Source organism: Drosophila obscura, unplaced genomic scaffold, assembly GCF_018151105.1.
Source record: "Drosophila obscura isolate BZ-5 IFL unplaced genomic scaffold, ASM1815110v1 contig_17, whole genome shotgun sequence".
Classification (NCBI taxonomy): Eukaryota; Metazoa; Arthropoda; class Insecta; order Diptera; family Drosophilidae; genus Drosophila; species Drosophila obscura.
The window spans coordinates 1,713,857-1,734,787 of record NW_024542757.1 but is presented as its reverse complement, the minus strand read 5'-3'; the positions used below and the strand labels follow the sequence as shown (position 1 = coordinate 1,734,787).

At 52.1% G+C, this 20,931-nt stretch overlaps 5 protein-coding genes across 5 annotated transcripts; 1 reads left to right on the top strand and 4 right to left on the bottom strand.

Annotated features, from left to right (window-relative positions):
- Window positions 1-3,796: 3,796 nt before the first annotated feature.
- LOC111077558 (spatacsin) lies at window positions 3,797-9,760 on the top strand. Its single transcript, XM_022371889.2, has 6 exons — window positions 3,797-4,967; window positions 5,033-6,502; window positions 6,568-8,040; window positions 8,114-9,171; window positions 9,234-9,395; window positions 9,462-9,760. The coding sequence occupies exons 1-6, from the start codon at window positions 3,909-3,911 to the stop codon at window positions 9,679-9,681; spliced, it is 5,442 nt and encodes a 1,813-aa protein (XP_022227581.2). The 5' UTR covers window positions 3,797-3,908; the 3' UTR covers window positions 9,682-9,760.
- Window positions 9,761-10,013: 253 nt separating this feature from the next.
- LOC111077557 (putative inorganic phosphate cotransporter) lies at window positions 10,014-11,763 on the bottom strand. Its single transcript, XM_022371888.2, has 4 exons — window positions 11,684-11,763; window positions 11,060-11,605; window positions 10,344-11,008; window positions 10,014-10,283 (listed from the first exon to the last, which is right to left on the bottom strand). The coding sequence occupies exons 1-4, from the start codon at window positions 11,715-11,717 to the stop codon at window positions 10,080-10,082; spliced, it is 1,449 nt and encodes a 482-aa protein (XP_022227580.2). The 5' UTR covers window positions 11,718-11,763; the 3' UTR covers window positions 10,014-10,079.
- A 919-nt stretch (window positions 11,764-12,682) lies between these two features.
- LOC111077562 (putative inorganic phosphate cotransporter) lies at window positions 12,683-14,887 on the bottom strand. Its single transcript, XM_022371895.2, has 3 exons — window positions 14,626-14,887; window positions 13,480-14,553; window positions 12,683-13,374 (listed from the first exon to the last, which is right to left on the bottom strand). The coding sequence occupies exons 1-3, from the start codon at window positions 14,782-14,784 to the stop codon at window positions 13,123-13,125; spliced, it is 1,485 nt and encodes a 494-aa protein (XP_022227587.2). The 5' UTR covers window positions 14,785-14,887; the 3' UTR covers window positions 12,683-13,122.
- A 733-nt stretch (window positions 14,888-15,620) lies between these two features.
- LOC111077573 (putative inorganic phosphate cotransporter) lies at window positions 15,621-17,796 on the bottom strand. The gene is made up of 4 exons (XM_022371909.2): window positions 17,719-17,796; window positions 17,235-17,371; window positions 16,093-17,166; window positions 15,621-16,027 (listed from the first exon to the last, which is right to left on the bottom strand). The coding sequence occupies exons 1-4, from the start codon at window positions 17,738-17,740 to the stop codon at window positions 15,842-15,844; spliced, it is 1,419 nt and encodes a 472-aa protein (XP_022227601.2). The 5' UTR covers window positions 17,741-17,796; the 3' UTR covers window positions 15,621-15,841.
- An 886-nt stretch (window positions 17,797-18,682) lies between these two features.
- LOC111081542 (putative inorganic phosphate cotransporter) lies at window positions 18,683-20,862 on the bottom strand. Its single transcript, XM_022377627.2, has 4 exons — window positions 20,794-20,862; window positions 20,362-20,498; window positions 19,204-20,295; window positions 18,683-19,138 (listed from the first exon to the last, which is right to left on the bottom strand). The coding sequence occupies exons 1-4, from the start codon at window positions 20,819-20,821 to the stop codon at window positions 18,905-18,907; spliced, it is 1,491 nt and encodes a 496-aa protein (XP_022233319.2). The 5' UTR covers window positions 20,822-20,862; the 3' UTR covers window positions 18,683-18,904.
- Window positions 20,863-20,931: the final 69 nt, after the last annotated feature.

The following is a 20,931-nucleotide window of genomic DNA, read 5'->3' as shown; positions in this document are numbered from 1 at the left end:
TATACTCGTATTTCTATTTAATACTGAAAGTCACTTATCTAAGCAGGAGGGACCCAGAGAGAGAGAGAGAGAGAGAGTGCGAGTACTCAGAGAGCGCTCTTTCTATTCAGAACCTGTCGAGTGTCCAGTTCTGGGCTTTGGAAGTTATGTGGAATGGGAGGAGGGAGAGCGAGAGCGGGAGAGCGCGCACTGGAATGGCTGGAAGACAAGAACCTGTTGCGGCAAAATGGACTGCAACTTGGCCAAAAAAAAAACAAAAAAAAACAACAAGAACATCGTGTGGCAAGAAGAGTTCGGAAACAAAGAAAGCAAACCAAAGAAGAGGCTACGAATGAACAAAGGAAAGGAAAACGGCTGATAAGCAAGGCCGTTGGGATGGGACTCTAGAGAGACAGAGAGAGAGAGATCAGTTTTGGCTGCTGCCTGGACACGGGATTCGGGTTCGGTTCGGTTCGGGTTCGAGACTTCAGATTCTGATTCGGATTCACTTCAGCGTTGATTTATGTTCTGGTTCTGTTTGCACTTTTGATTTTCAGCGCATGTTGATTTTAATTAGGAAAAAGAGACGAAGAACTCGGACCACTTGGGGGACCACCAACGAGGTTATGGGACCTGAACTTGAACATTCGTTTCCCCTCCTCAACCATCCCTCCCCTGCCACTCTCTTGGGCATTAAGAAATTGAATTTCAATATTTTGATCGGGGCATGACCGTTAAATCGAAAGCTCAAATATCGCACGCAAACCAGGTGTTAATGAGGCATTTTGTTTCGGCTTTTGGCCCAGGCCAATTTATGGCCCAAGAGAGTGGCTCCCATTTAACGGTACAAGCGAAAGGCTGGCCGAAAAACAAAAAAAACAAATGCAAATAAATCTGCAAAGAATCCAATTCTCGCTTCGCACCAGAACAAAGCCCAATGGCTGACAAAGATGCTACTTGGACAGATCTTCAATCTTCGAGTTTCTGTGTCAATCGATCCGATCCGATCCGACCCGACCCGATCGGTTCATTGAACGATTTTAGACGGATAAACTATGGGATCTGTGACCTATCTGCAATGGTATTCCACATCGTGGCTCGGGATTTGCGCCTCCTCCAGTCCTCCCCAATTAATCATCGCTTTGCTTTGTTGTTTCCCCATTTGTTGTTTTGCAAAATATAGAAATAGAGGAGAAAGACAGAAGGGGTGTGGGGGAGTCCGTCAGTGAAAACAAGTTTATCGGAGGGGGAGTCAAGGGAAGCTCGTGGAATGTGGAATGTGCCGCGACTATCAATCAATTTTTGTTTCTTTTTTCTCTTTCTCTCTCACCCCCAAAAACGGTCTATTGTCCGGATAGGCGATTACCAAATCGGTGGACCGGCTTGACTTTCCATAGGAAAAGCCCCAGAAGAAAAAAAAAAAAACACAAATTGCTTGAAGGTTATCCGGGGGACTCGGACGAGTCTCAACCGCACCGCACCGCACCGAAGCGAGCTGTTTAAGCATTCAATTGTGTGTGTGGAACGTGTGGAACACACCCTGTCCAGAGCCCGATCTTGATACGATATCATACTTGAGACCCATTTAACGTGGGAAAGAGCCATCAAAACAATAACCACACACGGCCGAGCACTTGGCCCTTTTTGCGAAAAAATTAAAAGCACAAAATGTTCAACTAGGAGCGGGTACGACGAGGTCCGAGGCCCCAGGCCCCAGGCCCGTTCCCCAAAGTTTTGTGAGTTGCATTTCAATTGGGGAGAAACGTCATCAGCTTTTTTTTTGTTGTTGCATTTTGCTCCATATGGCTGATGAAAATTTGCATTCAACCATATGTGGCAGTGGCAGACTGGGGAGGCGGGGGAGCACATTTTTAATGTCAAGCAACTGGCCGGCATGCCAAAGGTATTATGACATACATTTCAATTCAATTTTTAGATAAAGATGCGCGACTGCAGTTCGTTGCTTTCGGTTGGATGCTTTGAATGTATTTTTGAGAAAAATGCAACAAAGGCGAGCAGCGGACTATGGACGACATTTGTGTGGCCGGGGCAATGAAGTTCCGCCATTGGCGATGATGTAAACGTCGAAAACATATACAGTCCGGTCGACCCGAACATATCTCTATGAGTTACAGTAGCTCCCAGATATAAGGAATATCAGCAAATCAATTATACAAAGGGAACCCCGCTATGCAAGGGAATTTGAGGAAGCTTTGAGATAATAATTCGAAATAGCTCAGCTAAAAGAAAAGATATTTGCCCGATGGCAGGTTGTGAGTGCAGTGAAGTGATCGAAATTAATTTAAATAATGATAATATCGCTTTCGGGGGAATGACTACTGTGCCCAGAGGAGCCTCGGCTGAAGATCTGGCGGCATTTGCTGCGGGCCAAGCTTCAATTTTGTCAGTCAGTCAGTCAGTCAGTCAGTCAGCCAGTCAGCCAGTCAGGTCAGTCGGTTCGTCTAATTGGATTTGCGCGCTTGTGCGTAACTATAAATCACACACACACAGAAACACACACAAGCAAGCACATAGATATACAGACACAGATACAAATTCAGAGACAGCAAAACCAGCAGAAAGACAGAGCAGGGACAACCGGTTTGATTGCCAAGTCACCCGCTCAAAGCCCAACTGCAGACATGGGTATCCACCGTCGCTGAAGGAGGAGGAGGAGGAGGAGGAGGAGCAGCCGCAGATCCCATAAAGCTTTTTTCCACTCCAACTATTTGTAAAGTGACCAAAACGGTAACAGCAACAACAAGAACCACTGGCCACACGAAGAGAGTCCAAAATGAACAAAATAAAAAAACAAAAATAACCAAAATATGTGGCGGCCACACATATCCCTCTTGTTGTTGCTGTTGTTGTTCCAGTTCTTCTTTCGGCGTAAAAAACATAAAGAATATAATTATGCTGCTGCACAAAATATCAGCTTACGCAACCAACGAAGAAAGGTGGCCCGGCCACAGAATGTGGCATGTCAAATTTACATGACACAATTCCCCCTTCCCCTCCCCCCAGCCGCCAGGTCGTGTGAAAATTATTAATGGAGTCACCGGCTCGGGCTCGGGCTCTGGCTTGGGACTTTAGTGGGGTTCAGGTGTCATGTGGAAAGTGCGGCTGCTGCTGCTGCTGCTGGACGGGACGATAGAAGCTTCCTAGAAATGTTGTAAGTTTTTGTTAGGCAGTTGATTTATCGGCCCCAACGCCCCACAGGTTGTAAGCGGATGTTGTAAGCCCAAAAATTGCAAATCTAAATGGCCAAGTTCTGGCTAACAACAGGGACGGAAGGAGCAACATGATGGTCACCAGACAAGGGCCTAAACGGAGCGGAGCAAACGACCGACCGACCGACCGCCTTCTGTGTGCGCGTGTGGGGGGTCTGGTCTGCGATCAAGCCCCACATGTGACTTGAACTGTTAAGTGAACTTGTAGCTTCCTTCAGCTGCTTGAATTTCACAAGGAAGGACGTCTGGAATGGATATAGAATTACCAGCGAAAACGAAAGCTGATACCGCCATATGGCGTTATGGGTTTCAAATAGAGCGCCAAGTGGTATCAGCACAAAAAAAAAGCTGTCTGGCAGCGCCCAACTATCGATAGATAACTATCGAAACGATGTCTAATGAATTATTTTTTGAGTCAGCTACACATTAAGTGCTTTAAAACAAGTAAATTTCAAAGAAAATAAGCATAATAAGAGAATAAATAATTATGGTTTAGTTAGCTTATGTTATGCTGTAAAATCGAAATGATTATTCTTAACCCAAATAACCACAACAACGAACTAGTTCGCGAGTGAACCAGAGATAAGAATAATCAGCTGTGGGCGGCCATTATCAACTGTTGATTTCCAAACAAAGAAATGTGAAAAATATCTCAAGGAACATTCCACACACACGTCCGCCCACACACCGCCCATCAAGATGCATTCCGCTCAGGCCCAGGCCCAGGCACGGGACAAACTGTTCAAGAGCTGGTCGGGCATCAGCGAGGTGGCCATCATCAAGGAGGTGGCCACCAAAGGCGAGAACATCGACCTGTGCATGGAATATTGGGCCAAGAAGAGGAAAACGACGACAGCGGAATACCGTCACTACTTCTACGATGTGGTGCAGGCCTATGTGCAGCGATTGCTGTCGGAGCGGCTCGTGCACAAGGCGGACACCACATTGCGTAATGTGGACAGGGACGTCAAGTGCTTCTTCTTTCAGTACGCCTGCGAGTGCCAGGACGAGGATCTCAGCGAGTATGTGCTGGATCATCTGCGCACCAAGGAGCCGCTGCTGTACGAGCAGGAGGAGCCCGTCCTGGCCTACTACTGGTCGCTGGTGCAGCAGCTGCGGGAGTGCGGCTCGCTGCTGGCCAAACTGAAGACCCAATTGCCGCGGGTGCACATCGAGGCGTTGATGACGCTGCCGGAGGAGGCGTTGCAGCTGCTCCTGGTGGAGCTGTACTTTGCCAATGGCAATGAGTCGCTGCTACCCGAGCTCAGCAAGGAGATGGTGTGGCAGCATCTCGTGGATAATCAGCGGCTGGACCAACTGCAGCGCTGGTGCTGCTGTCAGGAGGGCAACGAACCCGAGGACACACTGTCCCCGCTCGAGAAGGGCTATGCCGCCTGGCAGGTGGACTCCTCCATGTACGACTACGCGCTGGAGCAGCTGCAGCAGCCCAGCGAACCGCTGCGAAATTACTTTGCCCGCGCGGGCTACTTCTTCCCCGATGAGTCCTCGGACATTCCCACACAGCTGCGTCGCCTCTGCACAATGGATTGCCTGGGACAGCACGCGGAGCTCATCAGCCGCCAGCCGCTGGCCAAATATCTGCTGGACCGCGGCCACCACGCCCTGCTCTTGATGGACTGTGTGCCCATTGCCTCGCTGGAGCAGCTGGCAGGCAGCGAGGCGCATCAGGAGGCCTTGCTCACACTTATAATTGATCTCAAAACTCATTCTTTGACGCAGCACGAGGGATTTGAACTGGTAGGGGGATTCGCAGAGGCCGTTCCGTTCGTATTGGTTCCCTTCTAAGAGATTTCCCTTTGCAGATATCCAAGAGCGTGCAGACGTACTTGGAGAAGACCCACAACGAGTCAGTCGGCCCCTTTGAGGAGCATCCCCTGCTCACGTTCTACGACTTTCTTACGCTGGAGCCCAGCGTGCGCTCCCTGGAGGGATTCCTCACATCCACCAGCCTGAGCAGAGTGCCATATCTCAAGTCGCTGACGGCCCGCTTCGACCACGGACCGACGGGCAGCCCGGCTGCTCTGCCCACGCCGCATGAACTCTTCCTGAAGTTCAAGCAAGTGAATCTCTCGGTGCTGGCTGCCGCTGGCCACGGGGAGCTGGTGACCTTCTCGAATCCACGGCTCTGCCAGCGCTTTGCCAGGAGGTCGCAGCTGAACTACACGCACTATCTGAAGCAGCACAGGGGCGCCTATGCAGTGTACTATCTGATCACGGAGCAGCTGCAGCTGTACGGCCAGATAACGAAGACCCAGCTGTTCCATGCCTGCGAAACGACCACGCAGCTGGCCCTGCAGCACGCCGGCGACGAGGAGCTGGTCACCCACTGTGTGGCCTGCTGCGAGATGCTGGGATTCGACACTCAGTCGCTGCGCAGCTTCCTCCTGCTGCAAAGGCGTCTGCCAAAGCGGCGGCATAGCGACAGCTACTCGGATTTGCTGGCCCAATGGGACCGGGATCTGGTGCAGCAGCTCGACACGAATCCCAAAGACTTTCCATTGGATCTGTATCAAGCTCTGATGCGGCTGGCCGTGCGAAAGATTCCGGGCAACTTTCCAGGGGCTCTGCTCCAGTATTACGCCTCCAGAAATGACTGGTGGCACCTGCTGCTGCTCATCCAGTACTTTGATCTGCCGCTGACGGAGCTCAAGAAGCTTCTGCCGGAGTTCAAGTCGTCCCCGCTGGGTGTCCACCTGCTGCGGGCTCTGAGCTACGAGTGCAGCGATCGGCAGCACAAGCGAAGCTCCAACAGACCCACGCGTCGTGGTGGCGTCGAAACTCAGACGAACTCCTCGCAGGAAACGATGACCAACTCCTCGCACAGTTCCATCCAGGAGGCCAATGTGCAGCAGCAGCAGCAGCTGCAAAGGCATGCGGAGCAGTCCATGTGCAACCTGCTCACCCCCAGCGCTCGCCAGGATCTGTTTGCCATCATCCTGTGCAGTTCCAACAGTCTGCCCGACGAGGAAATCCCAACCACGGCCACGTTTCTGGAGATGATGCAGGGCAGCACTCCGCACTGCAGCAGCATAAATCTGTTGAGGCACTGCATCAGGGAGGGGCTGCCCGTCCTCGCTGTTCTGGCGGCCACCGTAAGCAGACGGAATCTGGACTGGTGCTGGCTCGTCTGGCTGGCGGTGGCCAGCGGCCAATGGAGCACCCTGCTGCTGAGGGAAGACGATCGCTTCGAGTGGGTGTGGTCTGTGATACGGGGAGCCGTTGCCGGCGGCCACGTCAACGCTCTCCTGCACAGCTTCGAAATCTTCCAGCCGGTGAGTGGGAGGCTGACTTCTGATCCCTGATTCCTGATTCCAATAATTATGAATCTTCCGTGTAGGATTGCAAGTTCACGCATCTGTGCCGCTTCCTGCAGCTGACGGGCCACCAGGAGGACTTTAGCGATGCCACAATTGTGGAGCTGCGTCAGTTCTTCTGCAGCTGGAGCCACGATGCAGTCACTCTGCCGCTGTGTGCCCCCCTGCCGCGCAAGCAGATGATGCAGCGATCCATTGGGCTGCTGCTCATTCAGTTGCAGTCGAACTTTGACTGCATTCTGCAGCAGCGGCGATTCCTGGACTGCATCTGCCGCTCGGATGTGGGCGACATATGCGACCTCCTCGACTTTTGCCTGCTGCACAAGGTCTTTGGTGTGGCCGCCACGTGGCTAAGGGAACTGGCCATTGACCTGGAGCAGCTTGTGCGCAGGGACAGCTCCGAGTACAGGCGTCTGGTGGATGCCCTCACCGAGGCGAAGGCCTACGACGAGGCATTGCAGCTGTCCACCTTGCTGCAGCTGCCGCTGAGCGACATTGTCTATGCCAAGTGGCTGGCGGAGTTGGATGCTGGAGTGCTGCGTGCCCGCCAGGAGTACGAGCTGGAGATCGAGCAGCATGCTCTGCCGCCGGCCATTCTGGTGAACTTCCTGTTGCAGGCAGCCACCGGCCACCAGGCGGGTGCTCTCAGGCGCTACGAGCTGCTCCAGAATGCGCTGGGTGTGATCAAGCAGCATCATCTGTTCCCCAACGAGTCCTTCGACAGGGATCAGATCGAGTACGATATGGTCGTGTGCTATCTGCAGCTGCCCGAGGATCAGCTCTCCTCGCTGGCCATCTACCACTCGGAGTACTACGAGCAGATCATGCTGCAGGAGCGCCTTGTCCTCTACAAATCCTTCTCGGAGCTGAAGGAACTGGCCGGCATCGACGACCTCAGCATTGCCGGAAAGTCTCGCCTAACGGCCGAGATGGAAGCGCGACTGGACAGCCTGCTGAACACTCTCCTGGACAGGGGCGACATTGTGGAGGCGTTGCGTCTGCAGGACCTCTTCGAGTATCGGCCCAACGATCTGCGGTTCATTGTCTTTGCGATGGCCCTGGCCGAAGGCATAACCAGCATCGGCAATCTGTCCAGCAAGGAGCGCCAGTTGCTTGGCGAGATCGAGAAGAGCGCGTTCCCAAAGTTCAATCGGATCACGCTCAACCAGAATGTGATGACGCGATGCAGCAGCGATCTCTCCGACAGCTGCTCGGACTCCCTGGCCCTGGAGTTCGAGGAGATACCATCCAAGGAGAAGCAGCAGACGCTGGAGACCCTACTGGGCATTGGGTCGAAGCTCAAGGCCGGCGTGGAGCTGGGCAGACGCATTGTGCTGGCCTATCGGGCCGCCATGTACCTGGACAAGGAGTATCTGGATGTGCTACGCACCAAGGATGTCCACGTGCTGCTGAAGAGTGCCGCCGATGAGGATTGCCTGCAGCGTTTGCTGGTGGTCAGCGACATACAAATATCCACACGGATGACTCCAAAGGAGGTGAGATGCAAATGGAAGTAAAAACCAATAGAAGATTTTCTATTCCCAGTCCCATTTCCCATTTGCTTGACAGATTGCCGATATTCTCGCCCTGGAGCTGACTACGTGCATTGTTAGGCCGCGCTTCTACATCTTCAATGCCAACCAACAGCCACGGAACGCCCTGCGGAACGCCGATCTCTGGGGTCACAGCATCGATCGGGATTTCCACTTGTTCCTGGAACTGACACCAAACACCACGATGCTGGGCAACTGCCTGCTGGACTACTGCGAGGCCCTGAAGGCCTATCGTCGCTATCAGGACGGAAAGGAGTACGAGGAGAGCGAGACGTTTGAGCGTCTCTCGAAGATCATAACGCTCTATGGAGTGCCGCTGGCCACACCCCCCGGGGGACTGTCTGGCGTTCCCCAAGTGCTCTCCCACAAGAAGCAGAACCAGATCTACTTGGAGCTGCTGATCAAGGCGCACTTGTGCTTTGTCCACGAGTGCTCCATGGAGGGCATTGCCAGCGTTCTGCAGAAGGCCAAGAAGCTCAATGGACAACTGGCCAAGGCCAAATCGTGGTCCCTGATCGTCCGGATGCTGATTGGCATAGCCTGCTATCGGGAGATGTTCTACTGCTTCGATTCGCTGATTGAGAACGAACAGTTCGAGTCGCTGCTGGGACAGTTTGACGAGGATCAGAAGAGTGGCCTGCGCCAGGGCATTCTCAGCTATTTGCGAGAGTATCAGCCGAAGAACGGCAAGGAGCTGCTACGACTGGCTGCCTTGCACTTTCTCATGTACAAAGAGCTGGCCGAAATGTGGACCGAAGAGGCCCAGAATGTGGTTGCCAGAATCCAGGCCCTGGCCGAGCAGTTCAACAAGCTGAAGTGCTCGTCGGAGGTGCAGAATCTTCTACAGCAGGCCATGGAGAACTACACGCATGCCACGGAGAACTATCTGCTGGACAACAAGCTGCTGCTGGCCCAACAGAGTGTGTCGCGAGCGGAGCTCATTGCCATGCAGCTGGACCTCTGCAGCAAGGCCCTGGAACGGCGACACAATAACAACACCCCGCAGCTCTGTGTGAGCGTCATAGCCGTCCGATCGAGGGAACAGTTTCGGGAATTGGTCAACACACAAATCAGGTATCGGAGCATAGCTTTGACCGGGCTTCGGGCTTTTACTAATTCAATGCACAATTTCCCAGCGTCCCGCAAACTCTGATATTGAGTCGCGCCTATGGCTACGACATTAACTGGAGCGAGGCCATTCTCTCCCAATTTGTGCTGCTGCAGAACCCCGTCTATCTTCAGGAATATCTCTGCCATCGGCGTTTGAGCGACGATGTGATCGAGCAGGTGGTCAAGGGGTAAGAATAAACGTACTCACACAGCTCTGTTTCTGGCTTAACTCTCGCTCTTCTCGATTCCATTAGGTACTTGGTGCACGCCCAGAGCAATGCCACAACCGCCAAGCAGGAGGAGCTGCTGGCCCATCTGGTGGAGCTGCTTAAATCGGTGACACTCAAATACAAATTGGCTTCCATTTTGGGCCTCAAGCCCATTCTGTTGTCGTTGATAAACGATTCGCCAGTACACTATTTGCGCGACACGAATTTCGGGCGCAACGAGTTCCACGCGGCAGCGGACACATGACATATATATTATTGTGATTTTAAACCGATGTTAATCAACCATTTTAGCACTGAATACGTTATAAACAACATTTTTAAACAATCCGACTTGTTTTGCCATTCACTACGATTTCTTGCCGCCATCAGTCTTCAGGGGTGCAGAGCAGAGCCGATAACATACCATATGATTCTATCGATCGATAGAGCAGCTGAGATTTGGTTTTAGTGTTGCCAGATCGGTTCAAAGGGAATCGGTAATGAAACGGGTCACAAAATATCATGGTGTGGCAGCCCGCAACAACTACGAATTGCACGAGTCTGGCAAAACTTTTAAATGTTTAAAAATACAATGATTAACGCTCGCGGCCAGCTGTTCGTGGGTCAGGATATTGGCAATAAAATACAATCGATTAAATTCAATTAAAAATAGGTAAACTTCTCCATGGAAAGCGCTTCCTCAGGCGCTGGGGAATGTGCTGCTGCTGTTTGGGTTTCCGCAGTCTTGGGTCCGGGTCCATTCCAAGGCTGAACCATCATTCGGCCAAAAATCAAATACAACAAATTTCCGACAAACAGAATTGCGGCAATTGCCAGAAACACAGAACGCCATTGCGTACGATCCGACTGTAAAGTGGGTGATACACGCATTAGTGTTATCCTATATAGCAGGTTGTTCAAACTTACCTCATCGGACACCGCCAAGCCGATGATGAGGGGCGATATGACACCGGCTGCCGACATCAAAGTGTTGCTGATGCCAAACAGAAGCCCTGCAAAGTTTGGAGCGAGATCCACGTGATTGAGAGAGCTGCCAATGGCCTGGCCAGAGATGGCAGCCACCGCTGCAATCAGACAGCAGATGCTGCCCACCACATTCTGGTCGCTGACGTAGGTGAGCGACATCAGGGCAATGGCAGGAGTCCAGGAGGCATACGAATTGATGGTTTTGCGAAGGATAGGCAGTGGAATGTTCCGCCGCCGAGTCAGATACTCGGCCAGGAAGATGAAGAAGTAGGAGGACAGCAGCATGATCACAAAGGGCAGCGCAGACAGCAAGGCGTTCATCCAAATGCTGTACCGGAAGATGCCGTGAATGTAGCGGGGCACCTGCTGCATCAAAGTGTAGAAGCTGCAGGCCTGACTCATCTTGCAGAAGGCTAGCACGAGGAACGGACGTGAGGTCAATATGTGACGCCAGGGCACAGCCGGAGTCTGGCCCTTGGGGGCATGACTCTGTTCCAGGGCCAACTCAATGTATTTCCTCTCAGCCAGCGAAATGAAGGGCGATTCGGATGGCGAATTGGCGCCATAGCGCAGCCAGAGCAGGCACCAGACAACCCCAATGTAGCCTAGCGGAAAGCTCAGTCAATGATGGCGATCAGATGGAGACTCTCACTCACCTGGCACATAGAAGGAGCTGGGCCAGCCGAGGGGAGAGGCGGCTAGGACTCCACTGAGAGCAAAGCCCAGCGCTGTGCCACAATCCAGGCCGGTCGTCATGATGCCACCAAAACGATTCTGCTCCTTTTTGGGACACCACTTGGCCAGGTGCGTGTACAGGCAGGGCCACATGCCGCCCATGACCAGGCCCTGAATGAGGCGCACCACGAAGAGCAATTTCCAGCCACCCCAGGCAATGGAGAAGGGCGTGACGACGCTGATGAGACCCGTGGCCAGAGATATCACAAAGAGCAGCATCTTGGCCCCGCATCGACTGGAGAAGTAGCCGCCCAGCAGCTGCGTGCAGCAGGAGCCCCAGAAGGTACTGCTCAGGATATAAGACTTCTGCTGCTCCGTTAGCTGGTACTCTGGATAGTCTGGATTGCTGCTGTTGGCATTCGTAATCGCCACAATGGCAACGCTCAGGTTCATCCGCTGGAGCACGACCAGGGTGGCGCACGTGAAGAGGAACAGCACCTGGAGGTGGCGGATGCCCAGGGCGGGCCCTGCAAAGAAAATAAAAGAAAAGAAAAGAAAAGACTGTGAAAGCGAACGTTTGCATCGCCCATCGATGTGGAGCCAACCTTTGGTCACCAAAGAGAACGACGTGATCGTCATTGCAAGTGCAATCGGTGGCAGCGACCACACCGTCCAGTTGAAACCGCAGAACTGACCAACCAAAGTGGGGAGTGCATGGGCAGGTGAATAAGTGGCTGCAGCCAATGCGAAACTCGTTTGTGTGCCAAAACGACAAGCAGGCTGCACCGAAACTTGATTTCTGGCCAACGATGCTTTTGTATTCTTAGCCTGCAGGCAGCGACGTCACTGAACCACATGACCAAACAAGATCTCCTCCACTGATAAGATTCAGATTCAGTGACCTTGCCACTGGATTTAGCCTACTTTAGGGCTTGGATGGTATAGATAGGATACACAAATACGCCCAAAGAAAATAACTAGGCCAAAACCCATGGGGGGGGGGTTGAGAGCCCATTGCAAACAATAACAATGACGAGGAGAAATAATTCCAAAACAGTAGCTGGCAATAATTTCTTATCGATTGGCAAAGACAGAGCTCCCAGTCACCAATTTACCCAGTCACCCTGGCGCTTGATATGAATTTATTTGATTGAGGTAATTGCTCTCAGATTGGTTCCGTTCCGGCTAATAGGCTCTGTTTTATCAGATGACAAAGCGATCGATCGTTAGGCGATAATTATTGTTGAATTTGTCATTGATTAGATACGACACAGACCTTACTCAATTCGCGCGAAAGAGGAAGAAGGCCTGGTCTCAAAACACTGATGTTTGATCCATGGTTCGACTCAAAGCTGTTTCCCTCGTGCCAGACAGTATGGTGGATTAGTGGATTAGTTAGGACACAGACCTTACTCAATTCACGCGAAAAATGAAGAAGGTCTGTCCTCAAACACTGATCCACGACTTCAAGCTGTTCGACGTTGCTATCGGATCCACTTGTAGCCATATAAATTCCCAGGTCTAGCAACAGCCATCAAATGTAAATAGAGCCACGTACAAAGCAGAGAGGCAGAGAGAGGCAAGTCAACAAGTTTATTTTTATTTCTAAGTATCACAATTTTTTTGTTCATTATTCTTGTATGTACCCCAAACAGCTGTGGCGATTGTTTTTCGTGGGGAGAGTAGCCACAGAGCCAGAGCTGCGATCCGAGCCGATCCGATCCACTTGTCTCTGGTGCAGCACCATTGAGACTTGGTCGCGAGTGGTGTGAAAATCCCGTATAAATATGAGTGCTTATATACATTTATAAGATAAATTAAGAGATTAGATTAGGGTCCTCGATTGGAGTGCCCAAATCACAAGCGTTTGGCAACAGAACAAAGCGAATCAAATCGAATCGAATCTATTGAAAATAAATAAATTTACTCAAGTCCCGCGCTCATGTCACGCCTTATAAATAGAATAAATATAAATTACAACCTACTTATAGTTAATACTGATTAACAAAATCAATTGTTCGACTCGACTTCCGCCACAAATCATTCAGTCCGTCGCCATCACAGTGTACCGCTCTGGCCAGCTAATTTGCAGCTCCAAGACGGGATCGATGGGTGGCGCGATCGCAGGCGGTGGACTCTTCTTCTGGCTGCACGACTCGGCATCCTTGGGCTTCAGATAGTCATCCGCATCCCAGGGCTGTGCCTGGGCCGTGCCCCACACGAGGAACACACAGTTTCCCACAAAGAAAATGATGGCAGCCAGCCCAAAGACGATCTGCCATTGGCCACGATCGTGCTGAAGAGTTGGAATAAAATAACAGAAGAGACATTGATTAGCTTTCGATTCGGGGTTTTTTCCCATTCAACGGGCGCGGGCTCGGGCTGTGCTGGGCTGACTCACCTTATCGGTCACGATCTCCCCGGCAATCAGTGGCGTGAGGATGGGTATTATATTCGCCACCGTATTGCTCAAGCCGATCAGAATTCCGGCATGGTTGGGCGAGAGGTCGATGGTATTGAGGGAGCTGCCGATCGTAGCCCCACTGTTGACGCCCACGCTGAGTGTCATCAGCGTAATGGCCAGCACCTTGTTGTCCTCGTTGAGGAACCCAATGGCGATCAGGGCGGCCGCCGGTATCCAGAAGGAGAGCGTATTGAACACCTTCCGCACGGCCGTTAGAGACAGGCACTTCTTCTTGAGCAGGACATCGGCCGCGATCAGGTAGACATAGGAGAGCAGCCACATGGCCAGGAACGGCAGCGACGAGAACACCGCATTGCTCTGGATGTCCATGTTGAGTACGCCGTTCATGTAGGAGGGCAGCTCCGCCTGGAGCGTGCTCAGTCCATAGGTCTCGGCGCAACGGGTCACGAGCAGCGCCAGGAACGGAACGGACGTCCAGATGGCCTTCCAGGGAATGGGGATGGTGCGATCGTGGAAGTCTTCGTTGTGCTGCAGCGAGGACTCGATATACTTGCACTCCGCTTCGCCAATGAACCGCGACTCGGGCGCATTATTGGAGCCGAGGATCAGCCAGAGGAGACACCAGGCGGCGCACAGGGCACCCGAGACATACGAGATGCCCGGCCAGCCCATGGCACTCTCGGCAATCATTCCACTGATGAACATGGCCAGTACCGTGCCGCAGTCGGTTCCCGTGTAGCTGAAGGCTCCCAGGCGATTGCGCTCCTCGGGCGGCGACCACATCGCCAGGTGCTCCGTCACGCAGGGGAAGATCACGCCCTGGAACAGACCCTGCAGGATGCGGATGGCGCAGAACACCTGCCAGCCGCCCCAGGATATGCACCACGGGGTCATCACGCTGAAGACAGCCGTGCCGCAGCTGGCAATGAACAGGACGACCTTCGCGCCGTACCGACGACACAGGAAGCTGCCCGGACAGAGGGTCACGATGTAGCCCCAGTAGAAGCTGGACAGTATGTACGATTTGTGCTTCTCCGTCCACTCGTATTCCTGGCAGAAAACGGAGAACGGACCACGTCAGCAAAGGTTTTCCTTGGCTGGAGCCACTCAGTGCACACTCACCGGAAAGTTGGGATTCGTTGTGGCCGCATTGGTCATTGCCACGATGGCCACACTCACGTTGAGGCGGGCAATGTGCATCACGGTGAGGCCCAGGAAGAGCAGGAAAGATTGCAGATGGCGAATGCCAATGCGCGGCCCCTTAGCTCCTTTGTGGGTCATATTTTACGAGCACTGAACCGAACGAGGGCGGAGCAGGGGAGGATCTAGGGGTGGTGGTCTGCACCGTTTGGTTGGCGGATCGCTTGTGGCCCTGCTCGCTATTGTTTAGCCAACATTTATACGACAGCTGAAAGCTTCGGGTACTTCGGCCGCTTCGGCTGACCACATTCCCGTAATCATTCACGGCACGGCCGGGCACAGCCGTGTCGTGTCGTGTCGTGTTTGTATGCGGACTCGCAGGTGACTCCCACAGAGAGATGCCCCGTTTGTTGGGAGGCGGCGCGGGAGCAAACAACACGCGTAACTTTTGACGCAACGCCTCGGATCCAGAAGTCGATTGACGTCCCAGATCTATTGTACAAGAGCAAGAGAATACTCGGCATGGCATACTCGCATATTGTACGTAGTATCAGCAAATATTGATGGATTTACACAAAGTTGAAGTGGTAGCTGCAAAAACACTCCACTCCACTCCTCGCCTCCATTTCTGCCACAGACTTGTTTATTTGTCCAGAAGATTTATGGCGAAAAAGCTCGAGCTTCTATCGGATCCAGGTGGAAATATAAAACGGAAACTGAGACACAGAAAGAGGGCTACTGGCACCAAGCAGGCAAGCCCTACGGCCTAGGCTAGCTTCCAGCTAACAGCGCCGATTGGGCCATAAATGAATGATTTTAATTTATTTTTTGAATATTATTCTTTACGAGTACGGCTCTAATCTCGCAAAACAATGGCACGCCCGTGCAGTGCACGATAAGCGATGCTACCCGCTATATAAATAATAAACTAATCGATAATGTACCCAAAAGAGGAGCCAAGGAGCCACAGCCGTTCCATCAATTTATTGAACTTTACGAGTATTATACATATTTAAACAATTATAATCTATGGCTAAAACAACTGGAGCAACTCTTCGCTGTGCGAAACTCGAGTGATTCCCCCTCCCCATTCCACGGCACTCGAGCGCGCCTGAGCAAAAGCTCAACGGACGGACCGGACTCGAGTGTAGATTAGGATGGCTATCGGAGGGTCTGGAGAGTCGGAAATTGAATTGTACTATCTGGATTTTTCGTCGATTGCCTTCGGCTTGCCCTCGGCCAACTCTGGTTGGCGGGGCTGTAGAAAGTCTTCGGCATCCCAGGGCTGGCAAACAGCCGATCCAAAGGCCAAGAATATGCAGTTGCCCACAAAGAACAGCACCGCCGCAATAATGAACACAATCTGCCATTCTGTACGATCACTCTGGAATGAAAATAGACCATAATAAACGGGGCATTCTGTATTTCCATGGAGTGGCGAGCACTTACGGTATCCTTGACGATAAAGCCCACAACCAGGGGAGTGATTATGGGCACCACATTGGCCGCTGTGTTGACGATGCCCATCAAAATACTGGCATGATTCGGCGACAGATCGATGGTGTTGAGGGAGCTGCCGATGGTGGCGCCACTATTGAAGCCCACACTGAGGGTCATCAGAACAATGGCGAGAGTCTTCTGGTCCTTGTCGAGGAATCCGATGCCGATCAGTGTCGCGCACGGAATCCAGAAGGCCAGCGAGTTGAAGGTCTTCCTCAGGGCAGTCAGAGACAGGCGGTTGCCACCGAGCAGAATGTCGGCTGTGATCAGGTACACATAGGACATGAACCACATGGCCAGGAAGGGCAGGGCCGAGAAGAAGGCATTGCTCTTGATGTCCATGTCGAGGACACCGTTCATGTAGGACGGGATCTCGGCCTGCAGCGTGCTCAGGCCATAGGTCTCGCAGCAACGGGTTATCAGTAGGGCCAGGACAGGCAGGGAGCTGCAGATGGCTCTCCAGGGAATCGGAATGACCTTCTTGTGGTAGTTGTCGCTGTGCTTCAGCGACGACTCAATGTAGTGGAGCTCTGCCTCGCCAATGAAGCGGGACTCGGTTGCATTGTTGGACGCAAAGATGAACCACAGGGCACACCAGCCGAAGGCCACTCCCGCGGAGACATACGAAATGCCCGGCCAGCCGATGGCACTCTTGGCTATCATGCCGCTCAGGAACATGGCGCACACATTGCCGCACTCGATGCCCGTGTGGCTGAGGGCGCCCAGGCGATTGCGCTCCGCTGGCGGGGACCAGCGCGCCAAATGCTGATGAATGCAGGGAAAGAGCAGTCCCTGGGCGAAGCCCATCAGGACACGTATGCCGCAGTACGCCTGCCAGCCGCCGAACCCAATGAAGAGGGGCGTCAGGGCACTGGTGACGCCGGAGGCGAAGGCTCCCCACAGCATCACACTCTTCACGCCGAAACGCTTGCACAGATAGCCCCCCACGAATTGGGTTACGATGTAGCCCCAGAAGAAGCTGGACAAAATCAACGCCTTATGCGACTCCGACCAGTCGTATTCCTAAGCGGAAGAAAACAAACGAAATGTTGATCAAATATGTAAAAGGGGTGGGAGTTTTATGGCCTTACTGGAAAGTTTGGATTGGTTGACTCCGCATTGGTCATGGCCACCACAGAGACACCCACATTGAGGCGTCCCAGGTACATGCCGGTTATATTGAGGAATATCAGCAGGGTCTGGACATGCCGCATGCCCACAACAGGTCCTGCAAGCAAAAGAAAAACGTTACTCTCCTATCTCGTATCTCGAGTACTTCCTGCAGTTGAGTAAATAAATCTGAATTGCACTCGAGACATCGCTATCGAGGGCACAAGCCGTACGATTTATGACCCTTCCGAGAGCCACTTGTTGTGTGTCGGTCGGGAAGCGAGCCGAGCCGAGCCGAGCCGAGCCGAGCGAGTGGTCTGGACTTTAATCAGGCCACTGGCAAGGTCTTTCTTGACACTTGAAGGAAAGTTCTTCAACAAAAGTGTGTCAAATGCAGTTCCGTTTCTATGTGCTCAAAGTTCACTTCACAGACGAAAGTTCACGCAATGCCACGCCCATATTTACCTTTATTTGGCTCGACTGTCATCCTTGAGGTTTTTAAGGGGAAATCCAACACTTTGAGCACCGTCCGAGCTGCAACAGCGCTTGAACTCGAATGAAGTGAGCTAATTTACAGTGGGGGCACATTTCGATTTCAATCGTACGACCTGATAATCGATATTCGCCTAATCGGAGAGAGATTATCCTGCGATAAGGCTTGCGATCGCGTGCGTGCGCGCAGTCCGTGGAATTTCCTCCCAGAGAGACTGCAATCGAAAAGAAACGCGGAATGTCGAGATTAGTTAATTCGTAATTAGATTGGGGCCAGATCAATTATAGATGGCACAGAAGTAGTCCCCATTGCCGAATGGGGGTAAAATTCAGAGCGCTGACCTAAGCCAATAGTGGATCTTGGCTCTCTCTCTTGGCTCTCCAGTCATTAGCTGATACCATCAAAATCTGGACGATGAGAGACCCACCCACTTGAGATAGCCGGCGCTGACACACCTCTAGTCATGAATCGTAATGGGGAATACCAGAAATACCAGCTCAACTTTCCAACAGTCTCTAATCTACCCTTCTGAGCAAAACATCAGACGATGTGCCAGCTTGTCAGGGTCTTCGCCCATCGAAATCACATTTTCTGGGACCCCTAGTGGATAAATGAAATGAAATGTCAATTTAATTGAACACCCATCGATCTTGTTCTGGCCCCACTCGCACGTCAATCAGGGCATGGGAATTAAACACGCTCAATACTTCTGATAGCTCCATCCATAATCTACTCGTACATACGAGCATGTTAGATAAGGAATTCTCTATGGGTAGTACGAGTCGAACTGCCATTCCCCTTCAGCTTCATCGAAATTGACAAGGACGAGGACAGGGACAAGGACGATTTCGATTGACGTTTATACTCGTATTTGATTTATTTATGCTTCTTATTTTTGTTTATTTATTTATTCCTGATTAAAAATTATCTGCTAATAAATATATATGTATGTTAAAATTAAAGGAAAAAAGAGAAACAATAATTAAACATAAGGCTATAATTTTTAAGGGATATTTCAGGGGATAGGGATCTGATCTATCTATTATGATCTATATCTAAGCTTATCAATTAGTTTTGAATATTCTACGAAATTCTGGGCACGGACCAGCCGTCGTGAATGGTTGATTCTTCTCCATTTTCGGGGTGTCTCTTCCATTGCTATTCCTTCTGTGAATTTCGTCGCTTGATTTCCTCCGCCTGCTCGCTCTGTTGTGCCTCCAGGGCCTTGGCATTTCCTTCCTCCTGCCGAGTGCAGGACATTTGCTTGTCCAAAAAGTCGGGTGCGTCCCATGGCTGGTTCACCATCTGGCCAAAGATGAGGTAAATTATGTTGCCCACAAAGAAGATGACGGCCGAAATGATGAAGACCACCTGCCACTGGACGCGATCGTTCTGCAAATATCAAAAACCAAAGTGAGAATCAGCTGAACCAGGGGGCTCATATTGTGCGGACTTACATCATTCGTTACGATAATGCCAACCAGGAGGGGCGTCAGAATGGGCACAACATTGGCCGCCGTGTTGACGATGCCCATGAGGATGCCCGCATGGTTGGGCGACAGATCGATGGTGTTGATGGTGCTGCCGATGGTGTTGCCGGCATTGATGCCCACATTGGCGCACATCAGGACAACGGCCAGGGTCTTGTGTTCGCTGTCCAGGAATCCGATGCCGATCAGGGTGATGGCTGGCACAAAGAACGATATGGAATTGAATGTCTTGCGGATGCCCGTGATGGTCATGGCTCCTCCCGTCAGCAGGATGTCGGCGATGATTAGATACACAAAGGCCATCACCCAGGAGGTCAAGTAGGGCAGGGCCGAGAAGATGGCGTTTTTCTTCATGTCCATCAGCAGGACGCCGTTCATGTAGGAGGGCATCTCGGTCTGGAGCGTGGAGTAGCCCCAGGACTGGCAGCAGCGCGTGATCATCAAGGCCCAGAACGGCACCGAGCTCCAGATGGCTCCCCAGGGCACCGGAATGGGCCCCTTGGCCTTCAGCTCCTCCGCCTCCTTGGCGCGACTGGAGTTGATCGAGGTCTCAATGTAGTTGAGCTCCTCCTCGCTGATGTACTTGGACTCCCTGGGCGTGTTGGCGCCGAACAGCAGCCAGATGATGCACCAGAGCACGCCGACGGCACTCGAAATGTAGAAGATGCCGGGCCAGCCCATGCTGGAGGCGGCTATCTGGCCGCTGGCGAACATCGCCAGCAGAGTGCCACAGTCGAGGCCCGTGTTGGCCAGGGCGCCCAGTCGATTGCGCTCGTTCACGGGACACCAGTTGGCCAGGTGGGCGTGGATGCACGGAAAGAGGAAGCCCTGGAACAGGCCCATGGCCACACGAATGCCGCAATACGCCTGCCAGCCGCCCCAGGAGACGCACCAAGGCGGCAGCAGGGCGAGCAGGGCCGATCCAATAGTCGACACGAACATGGTCATCCTTGCGCCAAAGCGACGGCACAGCCAGCCGCCGAGGAACTGTGTCATGATGTAGCCCCAGAAGAAGCTGGACAGGATGTACGAGCGCTGTGCGCCATTCCAGTCGTATTCCTGGCGGAGAGAGGTCACAGAGATCAGCTAATGCTCGTGGCAGAGAGATGCGTGCGGCAGACTTACAGGGAAATCGGGATTGGTGCTCTCCGCATTCGTCATGGCCACAATGGCCACGCCCGCATTAAACTTGGCCATGTAGTTGACAACAATGGAGAGGAAGAGCAGAAAGGTCTGCACATGCCGCTGTCCAATGGTGGGACCTGCGAAATGGCAAATAAATCGGATTAAACCCACGCCACTCACTGCACTGGATACACGTCATTAGCATATTGAAATTCCCAGCTCCGAATAGTTGCAAGTCAGTTTTATTTTTATTGCTGTCTCAAGAGCTTCCACATTCGACTTTATGGCTGCATTTAAATCAAATCCACTTTGAATTGGTTTTACGGCCTGATAAAGTCTTCGCATGACTGGCGATCATGGCGATCATGGCGATAATTTCCACAGACTATCGTATGTACGAGGAGGAGTATCCTTTGTGGATGTTCTACTAACCCGTCTTCGTGTTCGCCTCAGCCGTCATATTGAAATTTGTATTTGTGTTCCACACGCGGCCAAGATCGGGAAGCAACTCAATTGGCAGCCGCCTGTCAGCTTTCTTTACACCTTGTGCGCACTCCGAGAAGTGGAGCT